This window comes from Diadema antillarum, unplaced genomic scaffold (assembly GCF_040938485.1).
Source record: "Diadema antillarum isolate AM-2024a unplaced genomic scaffold, OU_Dant_1.0 scf00000107, whole genome shotgun sequence".
Taxonomy (NCBI): Eukaryota; Metazoa; Echinodermata; class Echinoidea; order Diadematoida; family Diadematidae; genus Diadema; species Diadema antillarum.
The window spans coordinates 1,210,810-1,231,676 of NW_027270996.1; the positions used below are offsets into that span (position 1 = coordinate 1,210,810).

General features: G+C 37.2%; 1 protein-coding gene across 1 annotated transcript in view; it reads right to left on the reverse strand.

The window, feature by feature from the left end:
* LOC139719187 (trafficking protein particle complex subunit 5-like) overlaps window positions 1–18,844 on the reverse strand; it is a 95,101-nt gene extending 76,257 nt beyond the window's left edge. The window contains exons 1-5 of the mRNA XM_071630619.1: window positions 18,779–18,844; window positions 17,452–17,540; window positions 16,416–16,542; window positions 15,825–15,882; window positions 2,055–2,114 (exon numbers count right to left, since the gene is read on the reverse strand). Of these exons, the coding sequence (XP_071486720.1) occupies window positions 2,055–2,114; window positions 15,825–15,882; window positions 16,416–16,542; window positions 17,452–17,540; window positions 18,779–18,844 (400 nt within the window). The remainder of the gene's footprint in view (window positions 1–2,054; window positions 2,115–15,824; window positions 15,883–16,415; window positions 16,543–17,451; window positions 17,541–18,778) is intronic.
* Between the last annotated feature and the right edge of the window lie 2,023 nt (window positions 18,845–20,867).

Here is a 20,867-nt window from a genome sequence, read left to right on the forward strand (position 1 = left end):
AAGACTTCTCCTCAGAAGAATGACTCGCATTTTGAGAATACTAGGGTTACAATTTGTCTCAATATTATAACAATTATACATTCAAGTTTCTTGAAGTCAATCGTCTGTTTTGATTTAGTAACTTATTGGATATCAAGCAATATTTGGCTGAAATTTCCTGAGTTGTGAACCTTCACAGCCACATGTTGTTACAAAGTGCGATATTAAATGGGTTAGTCAAATACCGGTTAGTGATTGGCTAAACACAGTCATGTGATGGAGGCACATTGGTTATGTTCGCCCATGGGCAGAACATTTTTGTAATGTTCTTCCATGGGAAAACATTTTTTACATAACAAATGACAAACGATACCAAACGATTGAATGATCATATTTATCATGCAATCGATAGGATAAATTTGCCTATTCCATACAATGTGAAAAAGCAGATGACCGATTACGCGGTATTGTAATGCATACGAAAGTGTGATTTGAAGGACCTGCGCACAGTGAATTTGGCTCTGCGCGAGCGATTGAGTGCGTTGTGCTGGTGGTTGTCGTTGCGAATTGAAGGTAAGTTTTTTTCAGATTACTTTGACTATAATATCAACCCATATTACAGATGATGGTATTTGACTAACCCACATAATATAACAGATGATGACTTTTGTTGTCGGGAACATGTACCAAACGTTCCACCCTCAGGGTTTGAAATGCTATTTCGGGAGGTTATAAGTCCCTTGACTTCGTCTCGGGACTTATAACCTCCCTCAATGGTATTTCAAACCCTTCAGGTGGAACATTCCGTATGTTCCCTCCCCCGCCAGTCATCATCTATATAATGTAGACTGCCAGAGTATGTTGTTTGATTGAGCTCCACCCCCCACCCCCACCCCCACCCCCCCCCCCCCCCACTTCCACCCTTCTTTCTGCTCACCTACCAAGCCATCATATGACCCATAAAATCATTAATTCCATTCCCTTTAACCTGCCGACTACCTGGCACTAATTCAATCGCGTGCCCTTGGGCTGACAATAAAGTTCAAAGCTAGAAAGCAACCGTGCCGCAAGGGATTGTCATACTTGTCAAGAAAGCACATTGTCGGATTTGACTGCTACACACTTTAAGGGGATCAATAGTGTTCATCCATCTAAAAAGTGTGCTTTTACAAGATAGCTTTGGGGTTTCGTTTCTAAGACAAATCATGTCCATGATGTGATTTCAAAATTTGACACACATTAGATCTCTACAAGGGGGGCTAGGAATCTGCAGAAGCTGAAGAGAGAGGGGTGGGGTGGAGGGAGAATCTTGAAATGAGTCACATAATACAATGTATGCCACTATGGCATGTAGTTATCTCAAAATGTACTTTACTGACAATGTTAGATATTTTTTCACTAGTATCCAAAGTCAAAATGACATCACATTTATCACCAGATATGTGATATGGCAGAACTGTCAGAACATCTCGTTGTGATCAATGACACGATTATAGAGACCGCACAGTGGAATTCAAACTAATCATAGCATTCACAGACCTAATCCCAAATCAAACAGGGGACAAGCCTAAACCAAAGCAAAAGCCAACAAAAATCCTTGCTCATGCCCAATATCATTATGATGATTATGACAGACATATTCCAAGTGTATGATGTCCTTTGTTGTCTATTAAATATTATTTCTAACTTGATGTAACCGATAGGATGATGCTACAACAAGGCATAATTGGTAATTCATAGGGTCTCATTAAATACAGTGTATTACAAAAACATAAAAACTTGAATAAATATTCAAGGACAGAGAGGGTGAATGATAAAAGAGAAGACATGCAGACACACACACAACCATACACACATACATTCACACACACATACACACAAAATAATCAAGTTGTCTGAAACCATGTGACAAATACAGGTACACTGTTCACACATTCATACATGATACACACACAAAATAATCAAATTGTCTAAAACTATGTGACAAATACAGGTACAAGGTCAAAGGAAATGGTAAAAATGACACCAGGTGGGCAAATGAACAGGAAGAGGATAACAATTCAAGGAGCACCTACCTTTGTCTTTGGGCACAGAAATGAACTTGTTGACTACCGACTCCTTCTCTATGATGTAATCTGTCCAAACGATCATAGAATGTCAAGGAAAGCTTTGCATTGAAAGCAGGACACGACAATAGACAGTCGGCAATGTTCTCTAGGCCAATGTGCACAAGGTATCATGATTCAAATGTATCCGCCAATTCTTTCATATCACATATCGAGTCTGGAGTACAATGTTAAAGTCATTGACGAAATGCTTGCATATCTCATGGCCAACAGTTCTAAATGAAGTTTGACCCAACTTCAGATATACATCATCTTGACGATAATATGCAAATCTATCCAGGTAGGAACTTTAAAAAAAAAAGCAAAAGGAAGAACTGAAACCTCAAAGGGGAAAATTTGATAAGATTTGATATTGCTTTTACTGTAAATTTGACCTTAATGCTCACAAGTCAATTAGAGTGACAACTATCTAATGGTGAGAAGCCTCTTTAACATGCCTGATTTCATTAGTCTTGAATACAACACGAACGATAAAAATGGTTACCATAATATTAAAGAGAAATCACAGAGATAATGATCATAATGAACAAAATATTAATATCAACAATAGTACAATCATACTTACCGGTATTGTATACTACAAATTAGATAATAATGATGAACAATCAAGCTTACAATTTTGTAAAAGAGGAACACATGAACAGAGCAGCTTATTCCAAGGTCATCAGGAAAGCTTTGTTTCGACACGAAAATACTTTTATAGTACACTACCCTATTCCACGTGTCCATTTAAACATCAAGTATGAGTTGGCATTTTGCAAGTTCGCATCTTGAAGTGGGTAAGACTCTGTATCACATTTGACTGACATTTCATTCATGTAAATGATAAGTGTATGGGAGTTGCACCATTTAGTAACAATAAAGTACTATCTATTCAAGTTCAGTTTCACAACACAGTACTGCGGCTATAAGGCAAGATGGTGGGGGGGGGGGGGGGGCTTCTAAAAAAAGCATTGTTTTACCAAAGTGAAAGGGAAGGTTTGCTTCTTTCCAACCTAAAATTCGGCAGCAGCGTCATGTAAACATTCGGACACGTGCCGCTGCATGTGATGACCAACGTTAGGCATCAAAAACCAGGGTTACTCGTATAAGACAGTCCAAGTTCCGAAGCAGAGATTTCCACAAATGCCGCGGGAGGCTTAATCCCGCGGTGGCGATTATGTTCTCTCGTTGGGCGACACACCAGCGTCACGCCATTAGGACGAAATGACCCTGAAATCTTGGATCTACTTCCTGGGACTTAATGCCCTGGAACTAAGTCTTGGTGGGCAACAATGGCTGTGAGATCATGAATGTGGTGGACCATAGACATTGTCCAAGGGATCAAATGAGTGACCACTAATCAACAATTAAGGAGAAATCTACCCCAAACATGTTTTGGACAATTTGTAGATGTGGATTACTCCCTGGTAATTGAGTGCAGAAATATTAAGAGAACATGACAGCAAAGCTTCAGGAATGTTGGACAATCCATTCAAAAGTCCCAAGTCAAGGAAGTATACTGTATTTGTACAGGTGTTTACTATTCTTACAAAAGTATTTACATGTTGTATTCTCTTTGTACTTTATCTTTATTCTAATATGGCCTATTTATAGGCCATTGAACAGAGATGGTACAACATTTGCCATGTAATGTGTGATAGCATACCTTACCACTACAGTGTATAATCAGACATTCAAACTGTCTTTTCAAACTTCTCATCAGCAGTAGATAGCAGGCATGGGCTGGGGTTGGGCTTGGGGTATTCCAAGTTACCTCTCAGTACCTTGACAATTTCACTGCAACATACAGTATATAGCTGCCACGGCATGTACACTTCAGAAATACTCAGCAGATACTCGTATTTGTAAACACACACAGATTTCCATACTCCCTTTCAAGGTACAGGTGTATCAAGGACATGAACACAACCTTTTGTTGTTGTTGTTCTCAGTGCATGAGAGGCCATCTTACTAACATTTTTAAATGTCATAAATACTAATGCACGCATGCAAGCAGGACTCGATGAGTTTTGATACACAATGAGTAGGAACAGATAAGTCATAGTAATTACTATCTAGTTGTCAAAACGATAAAACATTCCTTTCACATTTAAAGATCATCTTAACACAGATTTATAAATATTGATTACGACTTCAATTATTGTCACTCTAACGGTGGCAGTTGAAAGACAATACAAAGCTAAATGAATGCCACAGTCACTATTAGAGGAAACACTTTAAAAAATGCATAATCATGATTGGAATGCAGTACAAACAATGTTAAAAACAAGAAACAATGTTATTGGTCTCACTTCATTTCACACATCATGGGGGGGGGGTGGGGTTGGGGCAGGTAGCGCAATGCAAAGTACACAAAGTTAAACTACAATTTAACTCATACAAGCCTACAAAGTTTTACACTTGAATTAATACCTTTATGGGGATAATTATCAGTTGTTGGTACTTATTCCAGATTAAAAAAAAAAAAATCAAGATAAACAATTTGCATTCATACTTCATTTAGACTCACAAATTAAAGGGACTCTAGAGCTCTCACAAAAGGCAGTTTCCACAGAATTCTGTGAGCAAAGAATTGGGTTTTTTTTTTTTTGGTTCTTTCTCACCTTAGGAATAGATAGAGATATCATAGAGGTATCGGTGAGAAGACAAGCATGACGGAATTTATAACAATTTGAATGTGGTCGACTGTTTCGTTGAGTTGTCCCACTTCGGTCTTTGACTACTGTCAAGCAAGGAATATTCACAGCATGAAATATTCCCAAATTGGAGCCAACAGCTTTTTTTTTTTTTTTTTTTCAGAGCATGAAATTTTCATGAATTTCCGCTGGCATCCAGTGCATTATAGTGTAAACAAGAACTTTCACATGCATTTTAATTTTGCCAAGCTTGGCTCTCGTGGAATTTGCGAAATTAAAATGCAGGTGAAAATTTCTGGTTTTACAGTGCTATTTGGTAGTGTGACCATGGAACATGTGCATATTTCATTAATTGTATACTAAACTATCTTAAACTTGTCTAGAGAATAAATAGAAACTTCCTATCCCCAATATATTTTTAACCCGTTGACGGCAAGTCCCAAGTATACTTGGGCAAGTGCCTATGGGAAATGCATGTTGTAGCAAAATCTGCCCGTTCTCAACAATTTTAACCGAGATTTGAGGAAGTTTTTCTGAAAAAAAGGAGGAAAATTTGGGTGATATTTTCAGATATGCACACACATACACACACGCGTACACACACACACACACACACAGGATCAGTATGATCAACTCAAAGACTGAGGTGAAAACTGAAACCCCTTTTAAAGGCACACACTGGAGATACATAGAAGACATAAGGAGAACTCTTGAGATGGCCAAGAAAACTTATTCTGGACTTTAAAAAGGTCACTTGATTAACCCATTGTGTGCTTTAAGTGTTGAGAGATACAGAAAACTCCATAGCATTATATGCACCATCTAAAGTCACTTGCATAAAAAGGCTGAAAGAGTATACTCAATGCTCATGACACTACATTTGCATTTTTTTTTCCCAATAGCTGATTCTGGTTTCTGGAAAACCAGAATAAAGTTTCTACGATCACATGTGACCTTTAAGATCCAGCGGGAGAAACAGAGCATGGCTCGACCTTGTGTGCACTTCCGCGACAAACCATTTGTTCTTTTAATATTGCGTGAATGTGGATGCATGTATGTACATACCTTTGCATATAGCTGAGAGCTGCATGTTTGATTGACAGGTTAAGAATTTGCCACACAATTGCTGTGTAAAAACAGTCATTTGCAGCTGGTATGAAACATTTGAACCATCTGCAATTACACATCTTTCAAAGACTGTTCGTTTAAAACACAATTACAAGTGATGTGTATTGTTGGTGGCAATATGGAAAATGATCACGAGGGATATCTAAAAAACTCCAAAGACTGCAATTTACACAACGCCAAGTCCAATTTTGCTCATATATAGTTAACTAGTGATGTGTTCCTTATGTATCACCCTGCTACCAGCCAAAGGAGGCATATTGCTGGTTTTATTATCAAGCCCAGATGTACAATGGCATTGTCTTTTCCACAAATGGCTGGCAACAATATTCTTCAACTGAAAGCAAGCATCCTTTGCCCTAGGCAGCTAAAGAAAGTGCACAAATTTTTCATCATATGTAGTAGAAACACAAAAGTAAGATGAAATGACTCCAGTGTGGAGGGACCAATGACATTAGGGCTGACATCTGCTTGCCCAGAATGCCAATCTCTCTTGTCTGTCTTTAGCCGTCTGGCAAAATCAGCAGCCAACATTTACAATGCGTAAGATCATACAATTACAATAAAAGCACACTGCTTCTAGTCACGTTTGATGAGTGTCGTACGTATCTTGCAAAAAATGCCTCCCGACAACCCACATCAATTATCACATTACATAAAAACCACATAATTCCACTATCCCTCCCCCCCCCCCCCCCCAACCACAAAGTGAATCAACTGTGTTTTCTGACAACTTAGAATTTCAATGTTAAGACATTTCTAATGTCCTCAGGGAAGCAAGCATGCAATGCACACATTTCAAACTTGAATCAATCAAGCTGCGAGTTAGAACGAGTCAAGAACTGGTTCCACTTGAAACTTGAAACCCCTTAGTCTTTTGTAGAACAGACATTCTTGGCGACTTCTATCTACGTAGATTTCGGAAATTATTGTCATTCTTGCATATCTTACACGTAGGATGAGGTACCTAATTAGTTACAGAAAATTTGTCTCTGGTACATTATTATTATGTAAGTTATAAAGTTTTTAATTCTTCCTGATAAAAAGAAGCTTGTATTAAAAAAGACCCAGCACACTATGATAAAAGACGTAAAGTAGATACTAGTAAATAAACTAAAGATAAACAAAAAACAACACCACAACAAACAAAAAGATAAGAAGAGAAATTAAAAGAAAAAACACATTGGCAGAATACATAACGTGTGGATCAGGATACAGTGTTTATTAGATTTTGACCCAGTGCATGGTGAGGAGCTCCATTGTATCATTAACATTAACATTAACCCATCACTTACGCTTGTTGAGTCATGTACAGACTCTGTGTAGATAGTTGTAGAATCTCAATGGTGAAAGGGTTAAAGCAAGATTCGCACCAGTGTCACATGTGGGCACATGACTGGTGTGTGAACATGGCATGAGCTCCAAGGCTGGCAGTGAGACTAGGCGGTAGAGCTTTCAGCGATGACTGGTCCGCGACAATGGGCCTCAGAGCATGAAACGCTTCCACGTAGAGGTCCTTGATTGCTCATCCTGACAAAAAGTCGCTGCTGGGATTTCCACGAGTCACGCAATGGGTAGGGATGGTCGGCTGAACTTAATACGGGACAGTGACTAGAATTCTTAAAGTCTGGTTTTTCACGGATAAACCTTGGAATAGATGTAGACTACTACTAAATAGTGGCAAGAAACCATTCCCAGTAAAAGAGGGAGTTTTTACTTCGAATCGACTTGGATGCACGAAGACAAGGGATCAGGGAAACTTTGAAGAAAAATAATGGAGGAATGATTAGAAATGGATGCCATCTGAGTATTCTTGAGTGCTTCACAGAATTCTGTTACAATGAATTACACAAGAATTAAATGACCATACAGGTGTATATAAAATAAAAAAAATAAACAGACAGTACATCAAGACTAGCAGATTTGTTTTGTTTGTTTGTTTTTTGTACTTGTAAAGAAACCATCATCTTCATTCAAATGCACTACAATAAACAAATTAGATTGTGGGAAACTTAATATCTGTCATATCAGTTTTAATTCCTCCTGAAAATCCTGCCACCATACAGTAAGTAGTAAGGGGAGAAGTCTAAGTTTATCATCATATCTGTGCTGATTTCCTTTACCACGGTTGTACACTAACCCATTTTTTTCTACTGGTCCGACCTGTCTGTCGGACCAGTTGGTACCCAGCTTTTCCATTCTTTAACTGGTCTATTCCTGAAAAAGTTACTGGTCTGACAGTGATTTCTACCAGTCAGAGACCATCGGACCAGTGCCAGTGTGCAGCGTTGCATTAACCCACAACTGGGCTTTAAACCATGTTTTCATCTTTACACCAAGTAGAAAGCATGAACACAAATCTCTAAATTATGAGTATCCCAAGTGACCAATCCCAAGTCAGTGCGTCGACATACTATCATTAACAATCATATGTCATCAATAGGTCATCAGATATCACAAAGGAACGCAAGAAACTATTAAAACAAAAGTTTGTCCAAACTGTCGTGTCAACCGCAAGCCACCAAGACATCTGTGAAGTATTGTAAATCTCCCCTATGTGTGTGTATGGGGGGGGGGGGGGGGAGTAGCATTGGGGTCCTCAGTCTTGCACTTATTTTCAAGCCTTGCATCAGGTAGCGCTGTGTGATTTTCTAAAATCTACTATCCCTATCCCATTTCTACCACACACACACACACACACACACACACATGCACACGCAGAAGGGTGTAGGTTGGACTTACAGCCATGAGGGGGAGGGGAAGGGTGATAGACCAACAGAGGAGAGGAACGGGGGAGGGGGATTGTGGTGAAAGAGAAGGAGGAATATGGCTCACTTCACACTATCTGTGCATAATTTTTTATTAATTTTTTAAATTACACATGAATGTGGTTTCACCATAGACAGCTTAATGTTTACTCTCTAAACTCTAACCGAACTGACTCATCCCACATCTATGAGCTGCTCCTTCCCGTATCTTTAATTCTTTTTCATCAGCATTCAGAAATCCATCCAAACTTTACCTAGTTGGAAAGTTAGCGAGCTCACTCAGGTGTAGCAATGTGCCTCAGTCCAACAGGAAGGCCATGGTGACACGATAGGGATAAAGGGGATTGCGAAGCCTCTATTAATTGACAATTTGTGCATTTATGAACTTTCAGCCATCTGTGCCAATCAGTGGAGAAATCACTCCAGTGTGAGTGCCCACTGGCGAACGGAGCACAGCAAGGGTTAGGTAATGATTAATCACTACAAAAACGTACTTCAAAAGGAAGATCATTGAAGAAATATTCATACCTTCTATTAAATATAAATGCAAAAATGATAGGTGAACCACAGCACCAAAGTCAAAACTGACAGTCTATGAGGTGGGATACCAATCTAATACCCCATTTATACAGGGCATTTAGATCACTCCAGAAGCACTCTTGATGAGCTCTAAACTCTATATAAACAGTTGTGAACCAATGCTAAGAAAATTAAAATTCCTTTCATGAGCTGGTATACTGTGGAGGTAGATAATTCAGGCCTTTCCTCAGAATAATAAAACTGAAAATTAATTCATGATGGGGGGGGGGGGGAATACAGAATTCCATTGAATTTATTTGGACTCCAAAAACATTCAAACCATTCTTTTTAGTATAAAAGGGAACATATCTCCACAAGACATGGGGTTAGTTTTTCATTTCATTTTTTTTTTAACTCTGAGATATATTACCTTTACAATACGATTTCATAGATGATGTTGGGAGAAATTCTTCTTCAACCATGTAAAATTCTGTGATGTTCGCAAAAGGGATATTGTACGACCTTTAAAGCCATATTTTGGAAAAATTTGAAAAACTTCTCCTTTTTTTTTTGGGGGGGGGGGGGGGGGAGGAGGGAGGAGAAGTGAGGAGAGTGGACTGTCACCTTTGAACTGTGATTCATACATTGGGAATGCCAGTCCTGGAACCCCCTGTGGATATGAGGACAAGTCCACACCTCCAAACTCTTTGCACTTGTAAGAGGATTCCAGCTCATCTTCCCTACCTCTTGGACTTTCTTCGGTTTGAAAGTTAATGAAGCTTCCGGTGGTATAGAATTCCCCAATTACCGCATCGGCGGGCAAAAAGGACGTATGGCCAGAATCACAACAAAAAGCACTTGTAGGGTTTCCCCCATCTATGGTGTGGGTGGGGCTGGATTGGACGATGTCCCAGCTTGTTGATATAAACACTGTCTTAGCGGTCCGAGGACGGTCCCTCTTGAACTACGACGGACACGGGCTTGTCTCTTTACTTTTATACAGGAATTCGTCCTGTCCCCGCCTAGATGGGGAATTTCGCTTGAAGGCAATCTGGACTTCAATTCATTATGGCATTTTGTTCATTTTTTTTTTTTGGGGGGGGGGTGGGATTTATTCTGACTCATGCATACAAGAAATTATTGCTATGTCAGATAGACGTCAAGAGGTTTTCAGGGCGTCAACTCCATAGACTGATGAAGTGTTCATTCCCTTGTGATGTTATAATGGAGATATCATTCTTCTTCCTTTTTCTGTGGTATGGAAGATTTGAGGTCAGGTATGAAAAAGGTTAGGCCCCTACTTTTTTTCCCCATTTTCTCCTTGGTATCATTATAATCATAAAGGTGATGATAAAGATAGTGACAACAATGGAAAATAATATTCACTTCATCATCATTATTCCAATTATTATCATCATTATCATCCTTACATTGTTATTAATGCCATTACTGCCATTACTATCTACAATTTTATAACGCCTGCAGAGATCCTTGTCATTTGATTGGTTGTTTGACATTGATCATTCGGCCCACACTATGACGTCATCATCCATGCAATTGTGACTCCATTTACGTGCAATTTTGGATCCATACGATTTGCTCCATTGCACGCTCGCTGAGAGCCCGACACACTATGTATGTAAAACGCTTGCGTTCGCAGTGTATGTGTGCGACAGGGCGCTAGAATAGCGTAAAGTGCTCAGTGAGCAGTCTCGCGATCTCAGATTCTCTCTTGTTTCCAAACTACTAAAACATCAAATGACAAGGATCTATTTTAGGCGTTATATAAAACAAATAATAAATGTTTTTCGTTTGTGCAATGGACAGAATATTTAAGTTGGTGAAAGATGAAATGTTTGATCAATTCAACTCGGCTGCGCCTCTTTGAATGGATCATTTCATCTTTCACCTCATGAAATATTCTGTCCATTGCACTCATAAACATTAATTATTTGTATAATATTCATGTTCAATAGCATTATCACTAACATCTGTATAGTCACTATTTTTTTTTGTGCCTGATATAAAACCATACGATTTTATTTGCTGCTGCCTCTGTTTTCATCATTCCTGTTCGCCTACAACATTTTAAACATTACTGATCATGTGATACGATCCCCAGCGTGTAAAATTATTCTACACGTAAGAGAAGGAAATTGGAGTAATAAGCAGGGTGTGAAAAGGGTTTGTTTCCAAATGAACAACTTGGGCGCACATCAAAAACCTATGATGGACATGGTAACGTTGGCATAATATCCTAATTAAACCCTTCCAGAAACATGTCTATATTTTGGTCTAGCCTTCGCTAGATCTCACGCTGACTGGGTGCGGTAATCAGGGTTTATCACAGCATCGACTGATTATGATAGACAATGAAGCGGGTCTTGGGACACTTCCAAGCCACTAATATAATTGATTTGATAAGTAATCTCTGGGGAGACAAAGAAATAATGTTTGATGTACTTTCTTGAACAGTGCATTCAAAAAACAAACATGCATACTAAGATCTGCTTTTCCAAGGCAGTCAATCTAATATGGGAAATAAAACTATGTATTGAAACCATACATACTTTGCCTGAAAAATAAGAAATGAAAATTGTAACTTCATTTTGAGATAGTATAATTTCTGTACCCAGTCATGACTATCATCATAACGTGTCATCTCTCTCTGCGTCAACACTGGATACCCCCTCCAAAATTTAAACAGGAGGTGGGTGATTCAGATATCAAACTATTGATTTGTAAAAAACAAAACAAAATAACTACACAAAAAAGAAACATTAAAAACCTCATGTTTCTTGTACTTCAGCCACTTTACCTTCTGAATCATACATATTTCACAGTCCTCTCTGCTCTCTAGTTTGCAACCCTTGTTGGTATTAACTTGTTGAGGACGGACTGATTTTGCCACAACGCCCACTCTCCATACATTTGATACCTGTCCAAGTATACACAGGACTCGTCCTCAATGGGTTAAAGTAGGTGTACGGGTCACAAATATTACTGTCCATCTCTTGCAGTATGAAAGGCCAAAGACCAGTTTTGATATTGAACATCATGATCACTAAAAATTCAACAACAACAAAAATTGACACATTCCCAATCCAAGGACTGGCACTTCAAATGAAATTGACATTGTGTTTCAGATGTTGGCCAACAGTTCAGACAAGGATGTAACAGGTTGATTGTCAGTCAGTCACCAAACACGGTGCCCAGTGGTGGTTTGTGGGCATTTCATTGGTCAAGTGAGGTCAAGTGACAGGGAAAATTGTCTTTGAGTAGAAATCCTCATTTTGCTTTAAGAACTATGAGTCCACAACACATTTGTTTTCCTTTTTCCTCATTGTAAATATTTACCATGGACTTAACTTCTTGTCTTTTTGTATCATGGAGGATGTGATATAGTCGAAAGCCCTTGATATATTTTTCGACTGAGTCATGCAGAAACTATGTGTGTTTGGAAGAAAGTATGACGTTATCAACAATTTTGCAGTAAATGAGGAAATTTACACAGTCTGCAAAAAACACGCAACCATGAGGGCTTTTTTCAAGTCACCCCTTGAAGCTGTCCTGCTTGACAAAATATGAACATGCACATCTAGCAGTCTTTATTTTCTTTAAAAATAATTGCACTCAAAGTTTTTTTGATCAGCTGCTATCTATTTGTTCCTTCATCTATATCTATCAAATTTATTTAGTGTCAATGCACATAAATACTATATTATGTACACATAATTGATTTGCAAAAAAGAAAATCTAGATTTAAAAGTTTGGTTGAAAACTTGGTAAAAATAATCCTTTCTGCTCTAAAAACCCTATCTGCTTAGTAAATTACAATACAATAATAATTTGATGCAATAGAAAACCTTTTAAAAAAAAAAGAATCACTATGAAATACAAGTTTTTGTATCTCTTACTCGGCTTTGTTTTTTTGTTTGTTTGTTTTTTGTTATCGCTTTTTTGTATCTCAGTCTATTTTAAATAGTGAATTCAACATAAAAATGGGAGTAGCTTTTCACTTTCAAGGCTTACGCAAGTTTAGCATGAAGGATGTTGCAATCATTCACACATGGCACTGAATAACTGGATACTATAACATGCCCAATGGCGGACACAGGATGTCAGCTGTACCAACAGATAAAAACGATTAAAGCTTGCGGACAAGCTTTTCAATTGAACCCCCCCCCCAAAAAAAAAAAAAAAAAAAAAAAAAGATCATACTTTTACAGAGGGGAACTTAGGAAAATATGAAAACAAACATACTAGCGACCAGGTGTATCAATGTGACAAGTGCTCATGGGTTCAAACTCTTGTCCTCTAAAGACAACCAAAAAGACACACACACACACACACACACACACACACAAAGGAGGAAATCATCTGGCTCACAGCTTTCTCTGAATAAGTACAGATAATTGTGCACAATTGTGTACCCCCCACCACTACTACAATTTGTCCATCACAGATAAGGTGCGATATACTACTACCGGTATTTGAAAGTTTTTGAGCCATGCAGAAAAGCCGGCTGAAGCAGATACAAAGCGTCTGGGACACTGGCATGACATCTGCTGACACATACTCCAAAATGTGGAATGGTTTCCTTCCTTTACATCAACAGGTTCTGCATGGGCTAGTGCTAGCTACACTTGTAGGTAGCACATATACATGTATATCCCACTCTCTAAATAATAATCATAATAAAAAAGAATGGAATGCACAATAAGGGCTGTCAAGATAAGGGTTAGTGTCAATCCAGGAAGCACTCTGTTAACGCTTCTTATCACTCTTTGCACCAGGAGGCTCGGAACATCGATATTTGATGAAGCGAGAATGATGGGCCATTGCTCAATTTCTGGCCTCAACACAAGAAGCTTTCATTTAAATAGACATCATTAGTCAGTGCATGGGGGGGGGGGGGGGGGGGATGGGAGAAGGAAGAAGATAGAACTATCCATGTGAAACTTTAAATCAACCAATAAATAAGAACTGTGCAAGATAATTTTCAGTCAAACAAGATGTGAGATGAGTGACAGAATTCTACAGGATTATTTGAAATAATAATTAGAAAATGATAGCTCTTGAATTTGCAAAGAATAAATTTGATAATTTAGCAAATTTCTTGAAAATTACTTTGATCAAATTTTATGCAACTCTTACTGTTGATTTTTTACTCTAATTACAATATGCTTTCTTTTATTTATGGAATCAGCATGAAAACGGCAAGGACATACAGTCTAGTGTTGTACATCATGATATTTGATTCACGGTCACAGCTTATCATAGGCTTATAATATAAAAGTTTGTTTGGTTTACTTTAAGTACATATATTGTACTTGGAAAACTGCTAGAAACTGCCCCCCCCCCCCCCCACAAAGAAAAAAAAACAGAAAGAAAGAATGAAGAAATAATATAATTTCACACATTACTGCAGATATCTAAGCCAGTATTCCACACATTTCTTAAAATTATTATGAGAAAGAGTCACAAAATAGAGCCATTTCACACAATGTAATGGAATATCGGAATCACAGAATTCACCTCCACAAAAACAGCACCTCATTGTTAGCAAGCTCGTCACGATGGCATAAATTTTCTGGTATAATATTCACATACCTGTCAACTTGTTACATTAGCACTTTGCTATTTCAATGCATCCACACAAATGGCAATACAACGTGATGGATGGCAACTGCATGTGTGTTTATTTAATAGCCCGTTTCCTGCAAGATTCTACACTTTCCAAAGACTGCACAAATCTTTTCAGATTTTCAAAAACAATAGGTTTATTGGACAGTGAAAGAACAAATTCAGCATGTCAACAGTGTACATAATAGCAGAGGCAGCAGAGTATTCCAAGTGAGCTACCCACATATTGTATGGGGTATGGTCTATTGAGGTGTGAAAGGGTCCTTTTTTACCGCATTTATCTATCATATTGAGAATATGCGCCACAGCATAGCAAAAATCATCCACAGAAAATGACAGTACCGTTGGAGAAAGGTTCATTTTAAAAATAAAACTTTTTGCAATCAGTTGAGTTTACTATGCCACACATCTGTTTATCTTGAAATGAAAGCCAAGTACTGTTGTGATGATAATAAATCGGTATGGCTCTACAGCGTGTACAAGTGTTATCAATGCATTTAACAACCTTGGGAAACCTCTGCAGTAGTTAGCAAGCACTTTTTCACTCTGAAACCTATCATTATCATAAACCCTGTATCACCACATACTCATATCTCCAGCTGGGTTGAATGGGATAGAGTGGGGTTAAACACCTTGCCCAAAGATGTCCATGTACGTGTCAAGCAGGATTTGAACCTGCACTCATCTGATGAGCCGAGTGACTTTCATACCATACAAATGCGCTTGTAACATTATTTTCTTACGTTCAATAATGCCACAGATGCAAATGCAAAACAGAAACATACACAAACACAAGCCAACAAATATAATCCAGTGACAAAAAAAGATATATATATATATATATATATATATCCATCTACAATAGATGTAGTTTCCAAACAGAAATGCAAAATGACAAAAAACTTCAAAACAGATGTCCAGAGTACAAATATTTGTTAAGAATTATAGATATGAGTACATACCAGAACATAGAATTCAACCAAAACTTCACTGATGATTTTAATGTGTGGACAAAAGGATACAAGTTCTTTCATCATCGTTAGCATGTTCCAGTTTGTCAGCCTCTTTTCCGAATAGCACCTGTCATAGAAGATATAAATGACAGGAATCATCAAAATGAGGTACAAGTTGGTACATTTCATCAGGTAAAAATGTCTTAAAAAGTCTTGAAATACATGCAACACTTTTTGATTATTGATACTGATTTTAAAAAAAAGTCTGCAGTGTAAAGGTACTGTAAAACGAGAAATTTTCGCGTGCATTTTAATTTCGCGAATTTCGCGAGCGCCAAAATTCGCGAAATTAAAATGCACGCGAAAGTTTTTGTCTACACTACATGCATTGAACGCCAGTGGCAATTCGCGAAAATTTCATGCCGCGAAAAAGGCTGTCAGCTCCAATTCGTGAAAATTTCATGCCGCGAATATATCATGTTTTACAGTACCTGTTGCTACGAAATTTGTGATTGTGTAACGTGACAATTATAAAAGAGTATGTACTTGCTGTATTACTTAAGATTACTTCTATTATGATGCATGAATCATTTAATATGAGGGATGAAATAAATTTTATATGTATTATTGGGTTAAAAATGACAGAGAGAATAAACTTACCTTCCACACATTTGACTTGATGAAGAGTAGTATGTTGAGAAGCTTAGTCTCTCTCTTCAGACCCCGCTCTCTGATGAAGAGCAAATCTAATATTCGCACGCCAACATGCTGACCCAGATCTGATAGTCTACAAGACAAAAGTAGAATAAAAATATGATTGAAAACTGTCTTAGGATCAAACCAGGATTAATATACATGTATGTACCAATCAAATGACTGCAGGCATCCATACTCTGTACAAAAATTAAAAAAAAATATCCATGACTAGTTAAATTGGTAAAAGTAAAAGTGGACATTTTTGCAGCATGGAATTTTATGAACATTTTAAGTGGCATGCAACTGCCGCAAAATTAACACATGCACATTTTTTGCTTGTTAAATTATGTATTAAATATTGTCATCTGTAATATCTTTGATCTCAAGGAAGTAAATTGTAGGGGCTTAACTGTTGTTTTGTTTATAGTTTTCTTCATATTTGTTACTCACACGGCACAGGTGAATTTGCTACTGTAATGCAGACCATTTATCGTTTATCATAGTACATGCGGTAATTGACATTGCAATGGTGAGCTGTTTGAAGCGTTTGCTCAATTGTCATGACCCTCTATGAAATTAACAACATGCAAAATTAATCTTACCTGTGAAACACTACTCACTTGAAAATGTTTGCTTCTAGTTTTACAGTAAATGAAAGATTATAATAAAGAATGAATTTTTTTTCTTCTAAACAGTGGGTTGAACAGCAAACAAAAACACAGAAGTATACAAAGGAATACCACACTGGCAAACATTTTATTTGCTTGCATTTACATGATACCCATCATCAGTGAGGGTAATGTTTACATTTGAAAATTATATGAAACAGAGAATCCACTCACATGTATTGTCGTCAAGTTGGATATCACAGATTCAAACATTTATTCATTGTCTTCCCCATGTGCATACTTCAGTGATTCACAGTAGATAGCTAAATTCCAAATTCCAGACACCAAAAGTCTGTAATACCAGCTTTCAGAACATTAAGACAGGAACTTACTTGCTCTGCAATTCAGGAACAGAAGACACTCTGTTCTGGCAGTACTGCACCATCTCAGAGAACAGAAGGGCAAATGTGCTGATGTTTATCTGAAATGAACAATGACAATTAGCAAAGCAACTTATTTTGCATTTCTGTTGGTGATCTTGAAAATAGAATCTGCAAATAAGACAAGCATACTAAGTACTGCTTATGTAGTTTCTTTTCAAATGTGATTTACAATTCTTTTTTTAGCCTTTTGTCTGGTCCATCTTGTTTTTCTGTTTTAAACATAGACATGCACTTATGACAATCAAATATGTACAAGCGTGTAAAACAGAGGCAACAGACTTTGGATGGAAAGGAGAAGCAGGCAACAAAGCAAATGCATTTAATAGGCACAACACTACTTAGCTCGACTAGACGCTGTGCGAAGCTTTTAATACCTTGCAATGCTATGTACTTTATGCTTACACAGAAATGTTGGAAACATAAGAAAATATAATACCACTAATTGCTGGCAGTTTATAAATGGAATAAATCACAGAGGGGGAACATAATTTCAGAAATTTTAATGGATATCTACATGAAACTATTAACTTGCTTTAGCTGTCTTACTCTTAGCAGGGCACTGTGGTACATAAAAATGGTAGAGTTATATATGAGCTGCCCACCATGAAAATCAACTTGTGTCAATTGGACTCAAGTGATTGTACGCTCCTAAAGCTGATTTTTGTTGTTGTTGTTAGAGGGTGGAGACATAGCTTTTGATGTAAGAAGTGTTACTTGCACTGAAAATACAACTCTTACAACAATGAACTGCTACGAGAGGGACGAAAGAGAACACAAACCCACGCAAGACCACTTCGTACATGTACTTCCCAGCGGCCTATCGGCAGCAGTATGGTGGGCACTGTGGCGGCTCATCTTCTGTTCTGAATTTGTAGAGAGTTTACTGTTTACATACATACCAAACGTATGGTTGCACATTTTCAGTAACTACTAAAGACAGCATTGCACTATTCCAATAAAACAACCATAAAGCCAAAAGTCTGTAGATTTATTCTGAGAGAAACTACACTCACTGCACTGATCAGTATCACACTCACAGTCACACATGCACTGTCTTTAATTATAATAATATTGACTGTGCAAGCCGAGTATCATACTTACACTTACTTACAGTAATATCTATATGTGGGACTACACAAATTCACTTTCGTAGCGATATCACACGGAACCATAGCACAATAGCATGCCTTTGTAGGGGGCAGAAATTTAATCTTAACAACAGTTACTCATCTCCTCTAAACCGTGAAGTAAAACAAGAGTATATTTTGCTACAAACCTCGCCCTTTCCTTTGCTCAAAGGCCTATCTACCAGGCTCGCCTTCTGTGATTTTCGGTCTGCCATTTTTCACTACGGTGCAGATATGCGCATGCGCATGAAAGTATCGTACAAACTTAGTTTGTGTGTAACCTGCTAGTACGTTGTCAAACTTAGCAGACGACAATTAGAAATTTTCGACAAGAAAGGCAATAAAATCAAACTTGAGAGATGGACTGAAAAGTGTCTTGCAGTTTCAAGCCATTTTTACTGATACATGTGTTGCCCTAACTTTCACTAAGTTCATGAGGACTTTCAAAGTGTGTCCAGATGTTGCTGGGACCTTTATGGGCAGTAGGGCTGGGACATGATGATGTAAAGCACTGTACACTGGAGGTCTCCGTTTTGTGAAATGGGTGTTTCGTACCACAAATAGTGCTTGATTTTGTTTATGTTTGCTTGCTTATTAGTGACCATGGGATGAAAGAAGAAGAAGAAGAAGAAGAAGAAGAAGAAGAAGAAGAAGAAGAAGAAGAAGAAGAGGAATAATAGTAATAATAATAATGATAATAATGATATTAATAATAATAAAAAATAATAATAATGATAATGATAATAATAATAATAATAATAATAATAATAATTGTTATTATTATTATTATTATTATTATTATTGTCATTATCATTATTATCATATCATTATTGTTATTATTACTATTATTATTATTATTTATTATTATTATTATTATTATTATTATTATTATTATTATTATTATTATCAGTATTACTATAATAATAATGATAATAATAATAATAATAATAATAATAATAATAATAATAATAATAATAATACTAATAATAATAATAATAATATTACTACTAATAATAATAATAATGAGAAGAAGAAGAAGAAGAAGAAGAAGAAGAAGAAGAAGACAATCACTACATGCTATGTTTCAGCCTCCCAGAAGCGTATTACATGCTTGTTGTAATCATCTGACTGGTTTATTTTCGGTATAACTTTGGCAAGATACTGTGCCCAAGTATTTGTTCTGTTTTGTCTGGTTGGGCTTTTCTTTTCTTTCTCTTTTCTCACTGCTTTTGTTGCTTTTGTTTGATTTAGTTTTTTTCTTTGACTTTTGCTTTTGTGTTTGTATTTGTTTTGTTTTGATTTGCTTTGCTCTGTTTTTCTTTCTTTTTTTGGCGTGTGTGTGTGTGTGTGTGTGTATCCCCCCTCCCCCAAGTTAGAAGGGTTACAGCTCGTTATTCCGAAGGTTCGTTATTCCGAAGGCTTTTTATTCCTAAAGGTTCGTTGTTCCGAATTTCGTTTTCGAATTAACCAATCTTCAGAGTAACGAACCTTCGGAATAACGCCACAAATTTTCGGATTAACGAACCCTTTTTCATTTTCGGATTAATGAACCTCGAGGTATAGGGAATTTGCGTGTTTCGGATTAACGACCCTTCGGAATAACGAACCTTCGGAATAGCGAACCTTCGGAATAACGAACAGCACCCGTTAGAAGGGTGGACTCGTGAGGTGCATCATGAGCCGCACATTAAAATTAATACTTTGAGAGTATGACATCGGTTTAAGATGACCAATGTTGTTATCGTAAGATTATCACATTTTGGTCTTCTTGACCAGTTTTGATGAGTGAGCTAATTACCACAACAGAGTATTATTCCAACAATGCAACGGTTTCCCACAAGAGAAAAACAAAATGCCATCAAACCTCGATATACTTAAGAAGTGCATATGAGAGTAAAATTAATATCTATTTGTTCCCTTTCTTCTTGATAGCATCAGGTAGTGTATCAGTTTTCCGTCACATACGTCCAACATTGAAATCAGATTACTGCCTCAAGAGATGAAAAACTTTCCTTTTTTGGCTTCCTGGAAGACGCAAATACATATTAAAGGGGAAATACAGTCCAAATATAAGTTTGTCTGATAAGAAAGAGTAAAATATTACGAGTTCGACAATATAGCCTAAATTTGATCAAAATCGGATGAAAAACAAGGAAGTTACGACATTTTGAAGTTTCGCTTTTTTTTTTCTTTTTTTTTTTGGGGGGGGAACAGTTCTTGAACAGTCAATATGAATAT